This window comes from Neodiprion pinetum, chromosome 6 (genome assembly GCF_021155775.2).
Source record: "Neodiprion pinetum isolate iyNeoPine1 chromosome 6, iyNeoPine1.2, whole genome shotgun sequence".
Classification (NCBI taxonomy): domain Eukaryota; kingdom Metazoa; phylum Arthropoda; class Insecta; order Hymenoptera; family Diprionidae; genus Neodiprion; species Neodiprion pinetum.
Genome location: NC_060237.1, coordinates 23,687,409 through 23,706,701, shown reverse-complemented (window position 1 = coordinate 23,706,701; position 19,293 = coordinate 23,687,409). Strand labels below are relative to the sequence as shown.

Below are 19,293 nucleotides of genomic sequence, written 5' to 3'. Positions count from 1 at the left end.
CATTTTCAAGTTTTGCCGTCATTTTTTACTATCCTTTTGTCGTCTCTTATATGTCGCGTATTGGAGGGGGAGGGGGTTTAGAAAAACTAAATTGTCGAATGAATATTAAGCAAGATCACGTGATTGGTTCAGATTTTCATTCGTCGTATCATGCTTGCCTGTAAGAATAATTCGTGACCGTCTTAATTCATTTACGAAAGTAATATAACCATGTGTAATGTAAAGATTTGCCGTTATCGCCACCAACATATAAACATTGTGTATAAATGCATGTGTAGATAAAATATCGGCACGGTTATCTCCAACAGTCTGTCGACGCCGTTGATAACGGGGCCTGTTGTGGCATTTAACGCCGTCACAATATATGCTGTGCTAACATCACGCCGACTTGACGTTTAGATCGTAATGCCTTGTTATAAACTATATAGTGAATAGTCGGTACGTCGCTTACTCCGTAACAGGACAATGTATCGAATATGCGATAAAAATTACTGTACACCCATGTGCAGAGACGGGAGAATGCGTCAGGGATGCTCATACGTTGACCGCCTGTCACACATACCTACTTTTGTTTCTGTATTCTAATTCCCAAACGGTTTGTCGAAGAAAAACGCGTTCCGCGCGTTGGCGCGCGCGCAGGAACGTGTCGAATAATTCGCCGCTCGTAATATGTGGAACTTGATTGTTATTATTGTTATAACAGCCAGGAATATCACGAATATATTGGGGAAAAAAAACTGACCGTACCAACGCACGTATATACGTATGCACGCGATACGTACGACGCGTGTACATACACGCGTTATTGTATACCTGCGTCGTGTGAACGAAAAAAATGAATGATAGGAAAGAAACGAAAGATAAGAAAAAAACAGGAAAAACGCTACACGTCGGAATGTCATTTCTCTCGAGCTCGCATTCGTGTGTGCGCGTATAAGCTTACAAGGCAACTTCGGGCACAGGGTTGTGCGACAACATCCGGTTAACATTCGGAGTAATTTTAGTGCCCTAGTAGCTCTCTCCGGCCCTCTATAAGGCTTGAAGAACGCGCGACTCGAGTCGAGCAGAGTAGAGTAGAGTAGCGTAGAGTAGGGTAGAGTAGGGTAGAGGAGGTGCCCCCGATGTCACCCGCAATGAACGAACGCAGAACCGCGCTTACAGCCAACGTGTGTGTGCTCTGTGTGTGAGAAGTGCGGCGCGGAAGGGGGGGTGGGGGGTGGAGAGGCGGAGGAGTCGTGGAATATTTTGAAACGACGCGCGACGCGTGACCGCCGCGCCTGCGCAGCAGGTTGCCCGGAGCCTCGGAGTCGGTATAAAAGAGGCGAGTTCGCCGTCCAAGTCAGCCACTCACCAATCGGCTCCAACGCTTGATACCCGGACCTCTGACCTTCGCCCGCCTGAATACGCGTCGTCGTCCGACGAGATACATCGGTGAAAGAAAAACCCCGCTCGTGAGAAAGAGAGAGAGAGAGAGAGGAGAGAGAAACTTTGGAAAAAAAAAAAAGTTGTTCGAGAAGGAAAGCTCAAGGTCGTTGGGTTCGGTCGGTTTTCAATAAAGAAAGAAGGAAAGCAAGGAACACCACCTCGCACCGACACAGATCTATCTTTACGGTAGGTCGTCGACGCCCGGACCTTGCAGTTCTGTAACTTCGATAATAAGGAAAGGAGCGCAGAGGAGAGGAGAGGAAAGGAAAAAGTTTGCGCGGGTCAGGAACCGAAACAAAAGACCGGCTCCTCTATACTCGTCGTTCCGGGATTTATATACACATACGATATACTCGCACGTGTATTGTAAACGACGACGCATCGCGTTGCACGTATTTCGACGCTCGTGCAAGTACGCTGCGTCTAAAATGGACAACGATTTAATATACAAACACCGCATTCGCCGAGCGGTAATTAAGGGGGAAACGCCCTTGCCAGCCCACCCACACCCCCAGCCCCGTTAAACGCGATATTTTAACAATCGTCGCCGACACATGCGTACAGGCAACATGCATACGTGTCTCTTCGTTACCTTCGCTCATTCTTACAACCGCGTCCGACAAGCTCTACAATGTTCTCAAAGTATACCGTAGCTTACGCGGTTATGCGCGTACCTACATACGCGTAGATGCGTTACGTCGCTTCAATTATCGCACGCATATGTCCAGTCTCACCTTACGTATACGTATTATACGCATAGGTATGCGCATGTATGTACCTGGCGAGATATGCCGAGAGAACGCAAGAATCGGGCCGCGAATATTAAGAGAGTATATATGCACAACGTTTCGACCGCGAAAATGAAAGGCGGGGAGGGACTTATATTTGGAAGGTGCATCATTTATGTATAGTGTATGTATGTGTACATGCATGTGTGTTGTGTATCGAACGGTCGAAAGAAAATTTAGAAAATTGAACGTGACCTAGAGATCGTCGGACTCGTGAGCCGCACGAGACGTCTGTAAATATCCTGAAATATATCTATACGTATACTGATTTTTTTTAACCTCCATTTTTTTCTTTTTTTTTTTTCTCTCTCTGTTTTTACAACAATTTAACACGAAGTGATCCGGAAAAGATTCCCCGTGGGCGCGAAGATACAGAGAGAACGCGCGCGTATACTTACGTATTACGCAACACTCGGGAATGGGCGAAAATACCGTGTCATCGGACGACTCGGATAACACGGACGTGTGCGGTTTTTCAACAATCGCGATTATTATACCTACCGGAGCGGCGACACCTACGTAAAAACGCGTCCGTTACGTTCGTTTTCGGTTTGTCACGTCGAATTTATTTATTATGTAACACAAGCGTGTATGCACAACACGCCTTATTCCCGGTACCATCGATGCAACGCGCAGGGCGAAACTCGATTCTGTTTTACAAACCACGGCGATGCGTGGAAATGACAATGACGATAGTAATAACAATTGTCTGCCGCGATAAGGAAAAGGCTGTAAAACTTGGGGTAAATAGGCGAGCTCGAATTATTTTCCTCGGACGAGACGTCGCGACGCGTTTCCGCCGCCTAGCGGGCGTTCTTCTTTGTCGTGCGGTAGTTATCTCGCACCGGGCAGAGGCAGGCGGGGGGGTAACGATTTAAAATTATCTTGTAACCAGGCGGAACGCGAGGTAGAACGGCCTGGCCAACCTCTCTCCCACCCGAGAGAGACACGCTAAAAACGACCAGATTGGCTCGACAAACACCAAAGGCGCAATTACGCAGAAGCGCACTTACCCAGACACCGCGAAATGTCCGACGCAGATAGAGATCGTCGGATGGAATAGGATAGGTGGATGGAAAGATGGAGAGAGATACGAGAGAGGGAGAGAAGGACGCGAGCGAAGGCCGCGCGAAAGTTTTCGTAGTGTAGGTAGACGTGCGATATTGTAATGTATAAATGTACGGAAAAGTATGGGAGATGGAGGGGAAAAAAAACAAAGTACGTATACGTGTAATACTAACAATATTCGTAATAGTAACGATATTAATGGTAATAAGAAATGGAAACTATGAAAAACAAGAAGCTATAGGTAGATATGCTGGATTACCTACGCGAGATATGCGATAGGACGAAAAGTACTGCGTACTGCAGATGCATAAGTGTATTACATATATCAGTGTACATTGAGGTAATGAGAATTTTTACACCGCGTGTGTGTGTGCATACGCGAATAACCGTGATTTTTGTTGAAATTCGATAATCGGGCGACAAGTACGTGGTGGAGGGAGGGGGAGAAAAATTAATATTCCCACGGTTAAGGTAAGAACGCAGCAGACGTCGCATCGTCGTAGGTTGGTACACGCACGCATACGTGCGTACCTACCTATCATGTTATCGCGTATTAGAAGGAACGATCGTTAACTCTAGCTTCGCCTGACACAATGACGCAGGTTGACTTCAAAGAACAGAAACGACGACGGCGGCAGCCGAGGTTGACACGTACGCGTCTTTACACGCGTATATATCCTATTGCATGTGTGTATGCATGTATTTATGTATGTCTTATTGTGCCTCGTTTAAGCTTCGGAACGAAAACGACCGTATTTGGTTTCGTTAACATCCAAGATAAGATTCCATCATCGTACGTCTTTGGCTCCGCCTCATTCACGATATCATGACTTGTATAAATATACATATATATTTCTTTTTTGAATATGTATATATATATATAAGTATACATTGTTCGCGAAACGATTTCTGCTTAAAACCGCTTTCCTGCGGAGCATGACAGCGCAATTGAGGGAAATTTTCTTAAGCCGCTTACGTAACGATCGAATCGTGCGTTTTTCCCGGTTCATTTCCATTCAGTGTGTAAATATAGAAAGATAACATGTGTCATAGTCGCGAGTATATATTCTCACCCTCTTGTCTGAAAATTATATCATCGTCGAAATCGAAGTAGCAAGCAGCTTACTATAGTTTTCTTTGTCGTCGCAATCGTCGTTTTCCACTACACGTTATATTGCAGTGTTGTGTTATATGTACGCGTTTATTCGAGAACGGGCTTTATAGCTACTGCCGTCTGCAGAGGAATTGAATTGCAAAACTGTCGTGACGCGCGAACGAGCATGTACGACGTTAGTGTATGATATATATATATATATATATATATATATATATATATATATATATATATATTTGTATATATAGGCATATACCTAGGTTTAAATCTGTTGACCCTGTGGGTCAGTCCGCGGTCGGTTAGACGCAGCGACAGCCTGAAACTTGTGACGACGATGACGACGATGACGATTATTTCGAGAGAAAAAAAAGCTAACAAAATTTCGAGAAAAGAATACGAGGAGATGAAAAAGTGTGAAAATGAAAGGACTACAACTACAACTGCGGGGCAATAACGAGCCGATATGTAATTATCATATCACGCTCGTGTACGTATGTGGAATATAACAAGAGTGTCGTATTTTTATCATATTTAAGTCAATTTTCGTCGATAGACGTTCTAAACTCGGCGTAAAAGTTGTAACGTACCGTGGGTGAATGAAGAGGAAAAAATGCTGGTATAATGGAAATATGAGCAGACTGTAAACCTCGATTATTATACAGTTTATCGAGAGCGTTGCAGCGAGCGAAACGATACATGCCGAGTCTCGTGTAGTCCGTCTATCTATCTATCTATTTGTTCCTTGGAATAATCCTAGATTATTTTAGGCCGCGCATAATTTATAAGCGTAAAACCCGACCGGTTTTCGTCTATAGCAATACAACGTCTCTTGGTTCTTTCGACGTAAAAATACGTGCAAACATTCTTATGTGCATAACGTATTTGTGTGTATGTATACATACATACATACATAATACATATATATATATATATATATATATATATATATATATATATATATATATATATATATATATATATATATATATATTGCGCGCGATCGTGCAAATTGAAAGTGAGCCTTTTATTAGCTATCAAATTATACCGCGATGGAAAATCTTACGCGGTATATGAGCTTACGTGTAAATGATAAACGAATACCAGCGAAGACACGTGTGTGTACATGTGTACGTTGGTATGTGCGCATTTAACGTGTTTATAACGTACTGAAGCGGGATACGAAAAACGACTGTAATTATCGTCAATTAATTACCACCTTGCGGGGTTTCTATGCTATGCGATACGTATCTTCAATAATACTATCTATTTACTTCGGTCCGACGATATACGCATGTGAGATGGAATACGCGTCAATCAGTTGCGTCACATGACATTACAAAAACGCAAGGGTTTCGGCAAGTTTTACACGTCTTACATGTTATATGTATGTTATACGTATGATACATGGATAAAACTATCGAGAAACGAATTAAATCGGGGAGGGTACATTCCGGGGGTAAGAGGCTGTATATATTAGGCAGTTTCGTAAAAAAAATTCTCGGACACAGGTTCAAGTTTCATTTGGGTATAGAAATAGGCTTGCTAAAATTTGAGCTCTTAATGTTAAACATTAAGAGGTTGCGCGTCGCACTTTACTATTTTCCATCGGAATAACACGAGAAAATTGGTATTTTCTCCTTCTGATTTGAATAACTAGCCAACGACATATTTTTGTAGGAAATATAACGCTCTACAAAAAAGGTCATCTATCATTCTACGAGAAATCTACTCTTTCAAAAGTTATTTAAGGTTCTTAAATAATTTTCGACCTCATTATAACAGGCGTACTTTTATACCTAAATGAAACTTTTGAACGTGTTTCCAAGAAAAAAAAAAAAAAAAAAAAATTCCTCTCGAAACACCCTGATATACGTATATCTATATAATATATGCATTACGCCTGTAGAACATAACGCAGAAGACGGCCACGCGTTTGATGCACGTATTCTATACGCGTCCCTTATAGGGAGGGAGAGAGAGAAAGACGCAGGTGTTGGTGCGTGCCAAATTTGGGTGGCACACGCGGATTCGCCAACCTACTGACACACTATCGGACATCGCGGTACGTCTGTCAAGACCGCGGCTTCGCGGCTCGAAAGAAAACTAGGCAAGCTCGCCTTTCGGTATGCCGCACATACAGGTGTAGTGTGTGTGTGTGTGTGTGTGCGCGCGCCTTTACACACGTTTTTTCCATGTGTATGTCGCGTACCTACATGCCCATCACGGCTTACCGGACTTATCCCGTTTGCTCTCGCGGTGACGTAAGAGTTGCGACAAGGATCATGCGGCAATGCCGCACCAAGCTCCGCTGCTGCACCGATTCGCTGTTCTTTAAAGTAATTAAGACAATTCGACGGTATACAATCTGACGTCTTCTTATTTCATCTTTACACGTACGCCTGCATATAGTCACCGTACGAGACGCGAGGAAAATTTATTCGCGACTGATTAATTCCCCATTGGGAAATTCCATGTCATTAAATGGATCATCCTACTTTGTCATTTCTATGGTATTCTCTTTTTGCTTTTTTTTTTTTTTCCTCTTATTTATCATCGAGTTACACATCGTAGGCGGGGAAATTTGTATGATGCGTTGCATAGCGTGTGTGTGTGTGTGTATATGTATATATATACCGCGAATTATTATAGGAGAAGGAGAATAACCGCCGGCGGAAAATCTCTTTGGTATTGCATCGCGTATAACGTACAAGGTACACGGTTATTTACCGTAATTTTCATTGGAAGATCCACGCATTGTATCAAGGATAGAGGTACACGTCCGTCGTCCATTTATGTCACTGCATGTACCAAGCAACGTATGTTCTACATCTCGTTTTTCGCCTAATTAAAAATTTCTTACTTCGCCGTGTACGTACGTTATGAATAATGTTGAAAATCGGTCATCGAATTGACGCATTGTATGTTATACGCTGGCGGGGTATAATATTTATGAATTCCAGACCAAAGAACCGTTTAAAACACATTCCTGCAAAATATTCGAATATTGCACCATTGCATGGCAGTAAATATATCATTTTATTTTACCAGATCCCCCCTTTTTTTCTCCTCTAATACCTTCGAACGTATAGTATTATTTACCGTTTATAAATATGATGATGCGTATAGATTCATCTTCTTATTTGTTACACAAGCGTGTGTCCGCGTGTGTAACCTCTCATGCCACCTCAGGCGATCACGAACAAATGCGGTCGTCTCTTTAACGGTACCCGGTGTGAAACGTACCTGTAAGACAAATTATGCATCGTACGAACGATTGTTTAATTTTCGTAAAATTTCTTCGCCAAAGCTCCGTCCTCGGATTTGTAGGAGAACATCGACCGTAGGAAGAGTACATAAAAATTTCAAGGAATTGCGTATATCATACGCATCTATAAATGTAACAAGTAAATTCCCGAAATTTATACATATTATTCGTGACGCAGGTTTCGAACAAGCGAAAAGGTGCGATTCAACGAATCTAGATTCGTTTAAAAAAAAAAATATTAGCCGCATTCTATTTCTTACTAGTCCGATTCTAAAAACAGAAAAACACTGACCTTGCAACCAGCGAAATTGAGTTGACTTATCGTTGGTAGGTACATATTGGAAGAAGCAAAAAAACCAGTCTATTTTCGGCAAATCTTGTTGCACGATTTCCGCAAGGGTCCGTCTCGCGGCTGAAACTCCCGTCCGCAGGTTTCTAACGCCGGTAATAAATCGGAAGTACAATGTTTCATACGACGATTGATTTTACGGAAATCACATCTATTATCCGAGTGTCTGGCGCGACGGATCCGCGGAGTCCGTGAGTGGTGGGTGGATGAGTCACTAAAGCATTTATAGTCCTCCTTATTGTGCTAGTCTTCAAGTCTGGTGAATCAGCGCGCTGGTTATTCGGGTCGCAAGAAGCGCTCAGGCATTCGGAACGAACCTCTTCGGGTTCGCCGGAAGATATTCGGGTACTTTATTTTCCTGCCTGACGAAGACCCGACGTCTCTCTCTCTCTCTCAGATTGAAAAATGATTAAATTTTTCTTTTTTCTCAACATACATACTCGTCGGTGTTTTTTATATCAATTCACCATTGTACACGTAACTACGTGTTTATCATCTAAAATTCTATTGACTTTGAAACGCATACACGTACGTAATATATTGAGGTACCATTATTTCCTCAACATCGTTATTTCAGTTCGGTATACGAATGTCGTGCACGATGTACAAAGAAGAAGATGAGAATTTTCTGACGTTTCGTATTTGAGCTTTGTCACGCTCGCGTTGCAAGATGACTGGCATGTTATACGTGTATATTTATTTGTACAACAATATTGAGTGAAAATGAATATCCTTAAGAAAAAAAAGTGACGTTTGAATGCGGATATGCATACACGTATGTACGCGTTATGCGTCATAGCTTGGGATACGGCACGAATCTAACGCTCCGCTGCAGACTTGTTACTCTTGTTGTTATTATTACAATATGCATAAATGGTCGTGTACGAAATATAAGCGAAACTGCCATATGGCAATAACTAGTGTCTGGCATTGCACGGGAATACCGATGATGTTGCGTCACCGAACGCGCGATCGTGCTTTTGACATTTAACACACAATTACAGGTATACGTACTAGTGTATACGTGCAAATTCACAAACGGTATAGAACACGTGTAAGTCTACCTATGCATATACAATCGAAGTGAAAATTTTTTCGTTTCGCTAATCGTCGGCATAGTAACACATTAACCGAATAATTTCGTACACCAATTCAATTTATGTGAGGCATCGATGCGTAACTAATTTATTGATAATATTGCCATCTTGTACGTTTGCAGTTTTTTTTTTTTTTTTTTACCCATTTCTTTCTTTCTTTTTTTTTTTGCCATAATTATTAGTTGTTTTTTTTCTTCTCTTTCAGGTCGAATGATAATAAATATTATTCTTCTTTCTTCTCCTATTAGTCATCGTCATTTCCTTTGTGTTGTACATTGAAACTCCCCGCGGTGTACGGACAGAGCTTTTCTCTGTTTTGTATGTTTAACAACGACAACTGTTTGCGTCTCGATCGGCGACTGTGTAAATATCAAAGTCGCGATCAGAGTCCACGAATATTGAATGCACCCGATGTACGTAGGTACATACAGATATGGATGTGTTACAGCTGTTCTATAAAAAATTCGCGCGGCGACATGTGAGCTTTCCTTCTAATTGTTAGTCGAAAGTATTTCACAAGAAACTAGACGATTCGAAGGTTGCGTACGTGTCCGTTTGTAATAGCCGTACTTTCTAACCCAATTCCGTTCGTCGCCTCTTGCCTCAACTATTAGGCAACTCTATCGACGAATACTGGGTCTAGGTCTCTTCTGTTCGTCAGACACAACTGTTTTCTACTATTGTCCAAAAAACACTCTTTCTACTCGTCATTTTTTCTACGCCATCGAATTTTTTCTTCTTTTTCTTTTTTTTTTTTTGTCCTTATTCCTCGCGCGACATAAATATGCCTCTGCACGATTTTGTTTTTGTACGCTGTCGGTTGACTTTACACGCTCATATCTCGAGTTTAGAAGCGTGTACGAATTTATCACACGAATCGTCAAATCCAAGCCTTAATGTTGAATTTATAAGCCTCACGGTCCTCTTCTCTTCGATTCTTCTCTCTGTATATTACATACGCGATTAAATCAGATATTCCAGGCGTCAACGTTACCGCTCATGGTATTTCGAAAAATTACATCTGTCCGAAACGTGTACGTGTACGTAAATACGTAATAACATACGTCGACGTGTGTATGGATGTTTCTTTTTATTACACACGGTGAGAGGAAGCGTAAGCAATTTCGCGTTCAGGTTCAACGATGTCCTTGGTTATACGTATACGTATTTTCTCTCCACGATCCTTATCTTTTTCCCAATGAATTGAAAAAAAAAATTGATAATTATCAACGAAAAGAGGCTTCGCACAACCTGAAAATGGGCACAGGTGAAAGAGGGCGAGTATACCGATTACAATTTTATACCTCTGCGTTATTACATACATTTTACACATGTATACAAACGTATATAGGCCGAAGAAACTTTCAAACTATATTCAAATTTCCAATTACGCGGCACATTCGTTCTACGTTCTATATATTTCTAAAAAAAACTTAACTTACCGGCATGTCTTACATATATTTTTATGTACATCGGACACGTACAGTAACTGAACGCAATTATTATTATTATATATACATATATATATATATATATTTTTTTTTTCTTACGAGAAAAAAGTTTTCGCGCTACCGGGAATTGGCGCAACACTTTGCGCTTTACGTGTGTGCAAATTGTGACGTGTATATAATGCAGGATACAGCGTGCAGCTATGCGTGCATGTGTGTATTCGCGTATTAATACACCAGCACGAATCGGTGAAGCGTGAAAAAGGTCCGACGTCAATCGCGCAGGTTGTTAAACGAAATTTGCTAGGTGCTTGCCTGTACGTGGAATTGGAAAATTATTGTGCGTCGATGTACATACGTAGAGGTTTACCCATCTATCTATACAGTATATTTACGCACGTGTTATCTGACTTTGTCCACTGCCGATGTCAAAGTGCGGCGGATCGTCTGCGATGATCAAAAACGCTGGCTGCTGCTACGGTTCTTTATTCGTTTCTCTTTCTTTCTCGTTTCTTTTTATTTTTTCATACCCTTTTTACGTGTTCAACATACGAGGAATCCGGGAGTCGTTCACGACTGTCTATTTTTTCGAGGCGGAATTCTCGAATGATAATCCCGCGGTACTACTTACGGTTAATTGCGAACAGCCTTATAGCTTTGGTTTGTACGTTGTGAGAAAGATTGTAGGTATATAATAATACGAATATACGAATGGTATGCGGAGAAGAAGGTGCCTCGGGCTCTCTTGTAATATAACGCGTAGTCAGTGAGTGAAAAATTAGAAACTTGTTGAACTGTTGAAGGAATGTTATATATATGTATGTATGTTAATAAGTGAAAAATAATGGGGGGAAAAAAGACAAAAACAAATAGGAAGCAAATAAATCGGTTTCGTAACGCCATGAGAGTCATGCGTACGCATGCATTTTGTACGTATTAGATATATTTACAGAGCAATCCATGATCATTTGCGACGATTTGCGAAGCAAATATCGCATTTCGTGTGAAATTTTGCTCTTTGGACGGCTTTGGGTGACTCGACCTTGTGCCAAATCGTCGTTCGTTCTTCACCAGGGCCACCACGTACTTACTTATTGCTGCTAGGTATGTAGTACAATGTGCCTGCTTGCTGCGCCGTGCGATATTGCAGTCATTGCCGATTGTCGCGATACCAACCAAGTATCTCTGTCATACTCCTCTGGTCTTATAATTGGAACTCCAGTTCGCGGTAGCTAGAGCGAGAACAAGTTAGAGTTCGTTTTTTCTATTTCATTCCTCTCTCCCTCTCTCTCTCTCTCTCTCTCTCTCTCTCTCTCTCTTTTTCTTTTTTCTCTCGTATCTTTATTCACTTCTTGTTATTATTATTATTATTTTTTTTTTTCATATTTATTTTTACCAATTTATTCTTCAACGAATTTCGTACATCCGGGATCTTGCGAGTGAGAATTACCACGAGAAACTTGTGAAAATTTTGCATGTTTCGAGGTCGATGCTTAAATACGAACGTATATTATTCGGCATGTCGTAATGAAAAACAAGCATTGACAATTATAGAAATATATTTCTATTGAACAAATGCGGGAAACGTCATGGCATTCCTTTTCAGCAAAATACATATATTGTATATATATATGGATGTATAGATGTATAGGTATGTTCTCTAATCGATAGATTAGAACTTCTTTATCCTCGCTCTCGATCGTTACGGAATATTCAGCTATATATCCAACAACCCGCGCGGAGTAATTTGTTTCTAATTTAAATATCTTAGTGTATATAACGCTACCATGTAAGAAATCCGGTCGCGTCCTCGTTCCAGGTACCGGGTAAATGTCGAGTGGAAAAGTCGTGGCTGTAATATATTATAATTATTTGTATATATACATATATTATGTTATATATTATGTACAAGTCGGTGGAGAATTGTCGGCTAAAAAGAGGGAGAAAACTGTATCACACATGCACGCACGCGCATATATACACGTTATGTACGTCGTGTATAATGAAAGGAGAGAATAGAAAGGAATCAAATAATCGTCTTTGAGTTTTCTGCCACCACCTCGACGTTGTTGTTTTCCTTTTCTTTTCGTCTTTTTCCCCCCTCATCGGCTCTTTCGGTTTCTCGGTAAAGTCCTATCTATTTTAAGCTGTTTTCAACGAGGCGCTTTGCAACGGAGAAGGTGAACGCGCGTTGAATCTTCATTGCGTACACGTGTATGCGAATATACGCATACGTGCACGGCTAGATAGGAACATCATGGCAGCGCCCTGTGACACTCAAACCTCGTACCTACCTTACATACATATATTCTGCGGTGTGGCTGGCTGACATGGACGATGATGGTTGATTCGAGCGCGTGTCGAAAGGCACGGGATCGGGGAGAGGAACATGGTGTGCGTGCATGATTGTGCGGTTGGAAAAAGGTAGCACAACCTCTGTTCGCCGTGCTGCACGATCGGCTTGCGGCGGGTAAAACCGCCACAAGGTTGACATCGACAGGCTAGTGAAAGCGGCCACGCAGCTGGCATAAAATCAAAGATCACAGGTATCGAGTCGCTTTTATAGACCGCGTTCAACGTCTCTGCGCGTTCACTTCCTTCGAAGGAAATTAACGACAAGAATATGAAAAAACAAAAAAAAGAAAAAAAGATAACGAATGCAATGCCTGATGAAACAGATGTAATTAGATGTAATGTTCAAATTATTTAGCAAAAAAACAAAAAAAAAAAATGCATACGTCGACTCACCGATCAATCCCGATGCCCGATGAGCGGAGGAATTCGATTTTTCTTACCGACTCGTAAGCCGCGTGCCTGTAATATAACAGGGGTTGGCAATTGGCCCTGTCATAGGAATGCCGTCTATTTTCGACATCCACGCCCCCGCTCTGCACGTTGCTGCACACCGGCTCCTATCTCTCTTCTTCTCCTTCGATCGAATTAACAAGGGTGATTCCACCTCGCCGCTATGCTTCGTTGGATAACCGAATTCAATTTTGACGCTTACCGATCTCGGTACAGAGTTGTACGATATAATATGATGATCAAGAATATACTCCAATCGTCGTCGGTTATTTTGTAATAAACGATAAATAAATATATAAAAAATAAAAAAAATAAAAAAAACACACATAACATGATTCACGCATCGATTACTTGTAAAAGGAATAATTACTTTTATCACCGTGGCTACAAGTAATTTGATCCGATCATTCTCTTACTGTCAGGTTGAGTTGAAATAATAGTTTCCAAATCATTATACGGACGGTACTTGGAAACGTTTGTCATACATATGATGTATAATATGTTTTGCGATTTCTCTGGATAACAAATAATTACCCATTATTACACTTGTAATCGTGACTCGCAGCACCATTTTATGGCGAGACTAATTGCAACTAATTAGACTGTCCGCGTCTAAGTTTTGCATTTTTACGTGCTTAACAAAAAAAAAAAAAAATTTAAAAAAGATCAGATATATGTCCGAGCTGGGAGAAAACGACTGCCGATGTACCCGCTCCGTTATTATATTACACGATACACCTATCTACGTAGCCAAGATATTTATCTCATCGTCTCAGTGTGAGATTAGTTCTGCGGAGTTATAAGTATAGCGGGGAATTTATTTTCGAGTCCTCGAAGCTAAAATAATGAAAGGTTCGGGTGAGCGGAGCTTCGTCTTCTCCGTCCCTGCCGTCCGGACCCGTTGGCGGAGGCTTTGGCACCGCTGCCTAGGATTGTTATTGATTGAGTACTAATTAGAGGAAATGTGCGCGGTTGTAGCGGGTGAATCACACGACGTCGAATATATAATCCTTGAAATTACTGCTGGCGTATAACGTTGGTTAACAGCTGGCAAGCAGTTCGGAGATCTTCTTGACTCGCGAGGGATGCTTGATATGCCCGATATAAATGGAGAAACGAAGGATGCGATAGTCGTTCGATAAAAACAGCCATTGGATTGTCGATATGCTGCGTTACAGATGTCACAGCAACGGTATCAGATGCATGGCTGTAGAAATTAGGAGGATACTGCGTAGGTATATAATACGAATCGAAACACGCGAAATAAACCGAAGGCAGACAGACGCCGCTTTGTACAAGTATAAAATTTCTCTCGTCTCCCTTCACGAAACTTTCATATCGCATTCCTTCGGTATTCAAGTTTTCGGTAAGAGAGGGATACTCGGCCCGGTTCCCTCTCGGCTGCATAATTGACTCGATTCGTGAGAAGAGAGCGAGATTATACAGCCGAGAGTCGAAAGAATTCGTGAACAAAAATCACGACCCTTGTTAATACGATATTTTTCATTGAAATATTATCACGCGATACGAGCACATGAATATTTCGTTTCAATTACTGGTTCCGCATATCTTGACGCGTTCCTATGACGTAGGTAGGCAAAATTTGAAATCCTAATCGCAACGAGACTCTTACGGAGTCACTTGAACTGTGCTCGTGTATACAATTCTTCTGCCACCTATAGACGGTTAAACATATTTACGTGGTGCGGAAAAATCGTGAGAAGTCAGAAAATGAAAAAAATTGATAACTTTAATTTAAATGGGTGAAGGTGTAAAAGAAAGATTCAAGGAACGCTGTTTGCTGTCACGATTTCCGATTTTGGGTTCCGGAACGGCTTCTCGAACATTTTTAGTACGTCCGTTTCGCATTGCTTTGCCGTGATCGTGAAAATGAGTTAAATTCAGCGAAATATAAGTAACAAAATCCGCTTTCCGTTTCCTTCCCAACGGATCAACGCAGGCTGTCTTGAAAGTTTAAAAAAAGTACAGATGAATAAAATTAAGTCCTAAGAAGAAAAATGTCCAAGATTCGCTGCAGCATTCGCATGGCTCTCGAAACTTGAATACATTCGTGAATTCCAGAGGCGTAATCATCGCCGATTGCGCAATAATAAACGATCAAACCGCGATCATTGTATGCAGATCGGCATGACCTCAGATGCGACAGATGATCCGTAAAAAATCAAACGGCGCGTATCTGCAACGCAATCAACCGGTTGACGGATGTTTCCGAATAATATTCGAAGGTCACTGTCGTTGACGAGTTTTTCTCCCGCTCGACTTCCGGCCGCAACGACAGATTTACCGGATGGAATTATTTACTTCGCTTGTTAGGCTTGCGCAGTCAGAATTTCCACACTATTCACAAAAGTGGATCAGTGAATTTTCTTCCTGCCATTCCTCGGCTGTTTTTAATTAATTTTACCGCCTAAAACTGATTATTCATTGTCATTTGAAAGAGAAAATAATTGAAACGATATGTGTACTTCGATGATCACCATGCGCATTATCACAACATTTCTTATCGCAGTAGATCAGATATCCGATGATTTGCAAAGATCTCTATCGATTCGCGAAATGCCCCGCAGACGCGGATCAATTAAACTGCTCACTAAAATTGATAATTAAAATCTGGCAATTTCCACAAGTAACGATATTTGTCATTATTTATTTTCAACAAATGAAGTATCGAATATGAATTTCAATCGATCTTTCAACGGATGATATCCCTAAAAATTCGATATATTTATAGTTTCGCCATGCACATTGTTCAAACAGGCTAGCGCCTCTTTATAAACAGTTATTTCCCCAATAATGCAAACAACGCGTTGATGATTTACCCTTGAACCAGTGATTTTTCTCTAAATCAATGCGTTCCACTTATTATTGAAGTGGTATATTATTGACCGTTATCTGAATTCCTGATCAGTACGACTATATTCTTCGATTCGTATTTAGAAAGATGATATAAATTTAACACTCATCCTGCTCTAATCAGCGCTGTGTTTTTCACTCGATATCTAATACGCGTTTGAGCGAATAAACGTAGCACTCGGTGACAGTGAATTTCTATTGTGAAAATCGGTGAAAAACGATGGTATCTCCAATATCGAAGGATGGCAGGAAAATGAAATAGGTTCGTGCGGGGTTAAAGCCGCACGAGAGAGACTTTTGTGTGCAGCTTCAGATTGAATCTGCGTCCCGAGGGAGCCGCGCCACCTTCGCAAATTTCACATTTTATCCCAGACGAAATGAGACCGTAATTGCATTGCTATATTCCTTTTAAATTTTTCCAAGCCGTCGACACGGTTTCACATTCTATCTATCGCAAGTACATTAATATAATTATAGTTGCGTTGGAGAGTCTGATTGATTTTAATATCAGCCTTTCCGATAAATTTTCAAAATGTATTTACAAGAAAAGCGGAATAGTTTAGATTGCGGGTACAACATTGGCTTGTGACTAATCGACACACGTCTGTGAATCGGAATTTCCTTCAGTTTACACTTGGTATATGTTCCGTAATTAAGGAGCCTCGTAGTTGTGGCTCGTGAGTTTCCGGGAAGGAAGGAGATAAGCTAAAAAGCAGCGGAGGGAAAAAGTTTTGAAAAATACGAGACCGATATGACGTAAACAATACTTCTATCAGAAACTATAACGCTAGCGTTAACGGAAATCACGCGTTGCTCACAAGCTTCTTTCTTTCTAATTACAGCAACTATCCTTTCCATCGTCACAATCCAACCATGGACCAGCGGGATTCACCTTCAGCCTTTCCGGCAATCAGGACATTGAGGGCCCACAGGGGAGTTTCGAATGTGTACAACAGACCGGGACGAGGTGAATTTTTAGCCCAACCTAATCAACGATACGTTATAAGCATGAATATTATCTACCCGGGCTGACGTTTTAATACGCGACAAATGATACTTATTAGCTATTTAATTCGGGCAACATCGCGATGGTGACGTAAAGATATTCTATTCGATAAGCAGTTGGTAATTTATTTACTCAATCTTACCTGTATCCCAACAGGAGTTTGGAAAGCCTCGGCACGCTGCCGTGTAAAATGCGGATACAGGCGAAGGACGACGTATACGAGACTACCAGGGTTCGGATGGCCGTTGCAGAGGAGAACCACAAAAATAAATGGTGATAGAAATTTATGAATTTTGTTTTTAGTTATTTTTATACTTTCGCAAGTTTGTTATCTGCGATCATTCGGTCGTGCTAGCTTTAACCTGATGACAGTATCGCACTCGTATGCACATGTATTCACGATACTGCAATGATGTCCAGGAATCAATGTATCGATACTGCACTTGGAGTGCTAATTTATTTAGTGCCGACACTGTCAAGGCTACAAGTGCCTGACATGTGCTGCACCAGCAGCAGCAGCAACAACTAAATTATAAGGCTCAGCTGCGATGTAGCAGATATAATATTTTATACATGCTTGAGCAATCCAAACAATATTCCATTGTTATATGGTTTTACTTTAGTATTATTCAGAAGACTTCAATAATAATACGATAGCACATGTATAATAATGCGAGAGTAATTATATCTGAATCATTATAGCCTTGGTGGTGGAATTACTCGTTCGAGAACATAATTTTTAATGTTTGTCCGAAAGCGAATATATCTCAGGTTATCGAGAGGTCGACCGAAGGAGACAGATAACGATGGAAATTTTCGAAATTTCTAAATTTCAACGTGTATAATGCGGTCTATTGTATTTTGCGCGTTACAGTTTTATTTGGTGTGATCGTTAAATTTTCAATTAATATTCGACAGCACAAGGGAAATCAAACCCAATGGGCCGGATATCGGGCGGAAAGTAAAGGTCAAAGTAAAAGGAGGAACTGGAAGAACTGTACCGCCATCAGCACCTCCGAGAGTACGAGAATCACCGATGACTGTTTCGCACTCCTCCGGTATTTTGGCATCGTCGACCACCACTCAATCACGCCTTTCTTCGTACAAACCCGCCTCGACCAACAATCCACCCCCTGCTGCCCGTGCTCAACCTGAAAAAAAGATGTCTGACATTATGCGAAGGCCTCTAAAGTACGCGAAATTCATCATAATTAGTTATGACACTTTTAAATCTTGTGTAATTATTTTTCACAAAGTTGTTCAACTCCAAGCGATTTTGTTCAAGTTTTGGTGATGCCAAAGTAAAAACAATTGATAATAGTTGTTATTCACCGCAAGAGCGTAAATTGTTTTGAAAAAACAATTATGGAAATTGAAAATTAACCATGAATGAGAAAGAAGAAGAAGAAAACAACGCTACGTTTCAAATTCATTAATTTGTAATTTTATTTATTCGTTCAACAGAGAAAGACTTATTCACCTCCTCGCTTTGAGGCCATACAAGAAGCCCGAGTTGCTGGAACGCATTCACAGAGGTATTACATAAAGCTGCGTTATTACCTAACTTTAATGTTGTATGTGTAAATATTGTAAGCTCTATATGTAGTTTAATAACACGGTAGTAATCTGGGGTTGGAATTTTCCTTTCAAGAAGGTAGATTAGACATTTTGTAATTCTTATTTATCGTGCAGGTTCAAATATGATCATAGAAAAGAAATTAAATGTATGCAAATGCAACATTTGATATTGTATTTTTCTTTCAGAGGGTATCAAAGACCGTGAAAAAAGTATAATTACAACGGTGCTGAAGCAGGTAGCTTACATGCGGGATAATACTTATCATCTGCATCGGCACGTGTGGAATGACGTGCAAGAGGATTGGCCCTATTACACCGAACAGGAGAAGACAATGTTGAAACGTCGTAAACCGCAAAACCTAACTCCACCAGGCTCCAGTGATGGGGGCTCTTGTGGTAAGCGATGTTCACTCACTAAAAATAGGATAAATTGCACATCAGCCGTTATTAGGCCTAAGTTACTAAACCTGAAATAA

The 19,293-nt window shown here is 40.9% G+C and overlaps 1 protein-coding gene across 3 annotated transcripts in view; it reads left to right on the top strand.

Annotated features, from left to right (window-relative positions):
- The window catches only part of Su(Tpl) (Suppressor of Triplolethal), a 64,538-nt gene that overhangs the window by 36,688 nt on the left and 8,557 nt on the right, over nt 1-19,293 (top strand). Inside the window, exons 1-6 of one of the 3 annotated variants that reach the window (XM_046632266.2) lie at nt 1,319-1,611; nt 17,076-17,200; nt 17,396-17,512; nt 18,158-18,430; nt 18,704-18,774; nt 19,004-19,213. In XM_046632266.2, coding sequence (XP_046488222.1) covers nt 17,430-17,512; nt 18,158-18,430; nt 18,704-18,774; nt 19,004-19,213 — 637 coding nt within the window. In that variant the 5' untranslated portion in view covers nt 1,319-1,611; nt 17,076-17,200; nt 17,396-17,429. Of the gene's footprint in view, nt 1-1,318; nt 1,612-16,796; nt 16,990-17,075; nt 17,201-17,395; nt 17,513-18,157; nt 18,431-18,703; nt 18,775-19,003; nt 19,214-19,293 lie in introns of those variants that run through there. The other 2 variants (XM_046632267.2, XM_046632265.2) reach the window with 2 other exon arrangements.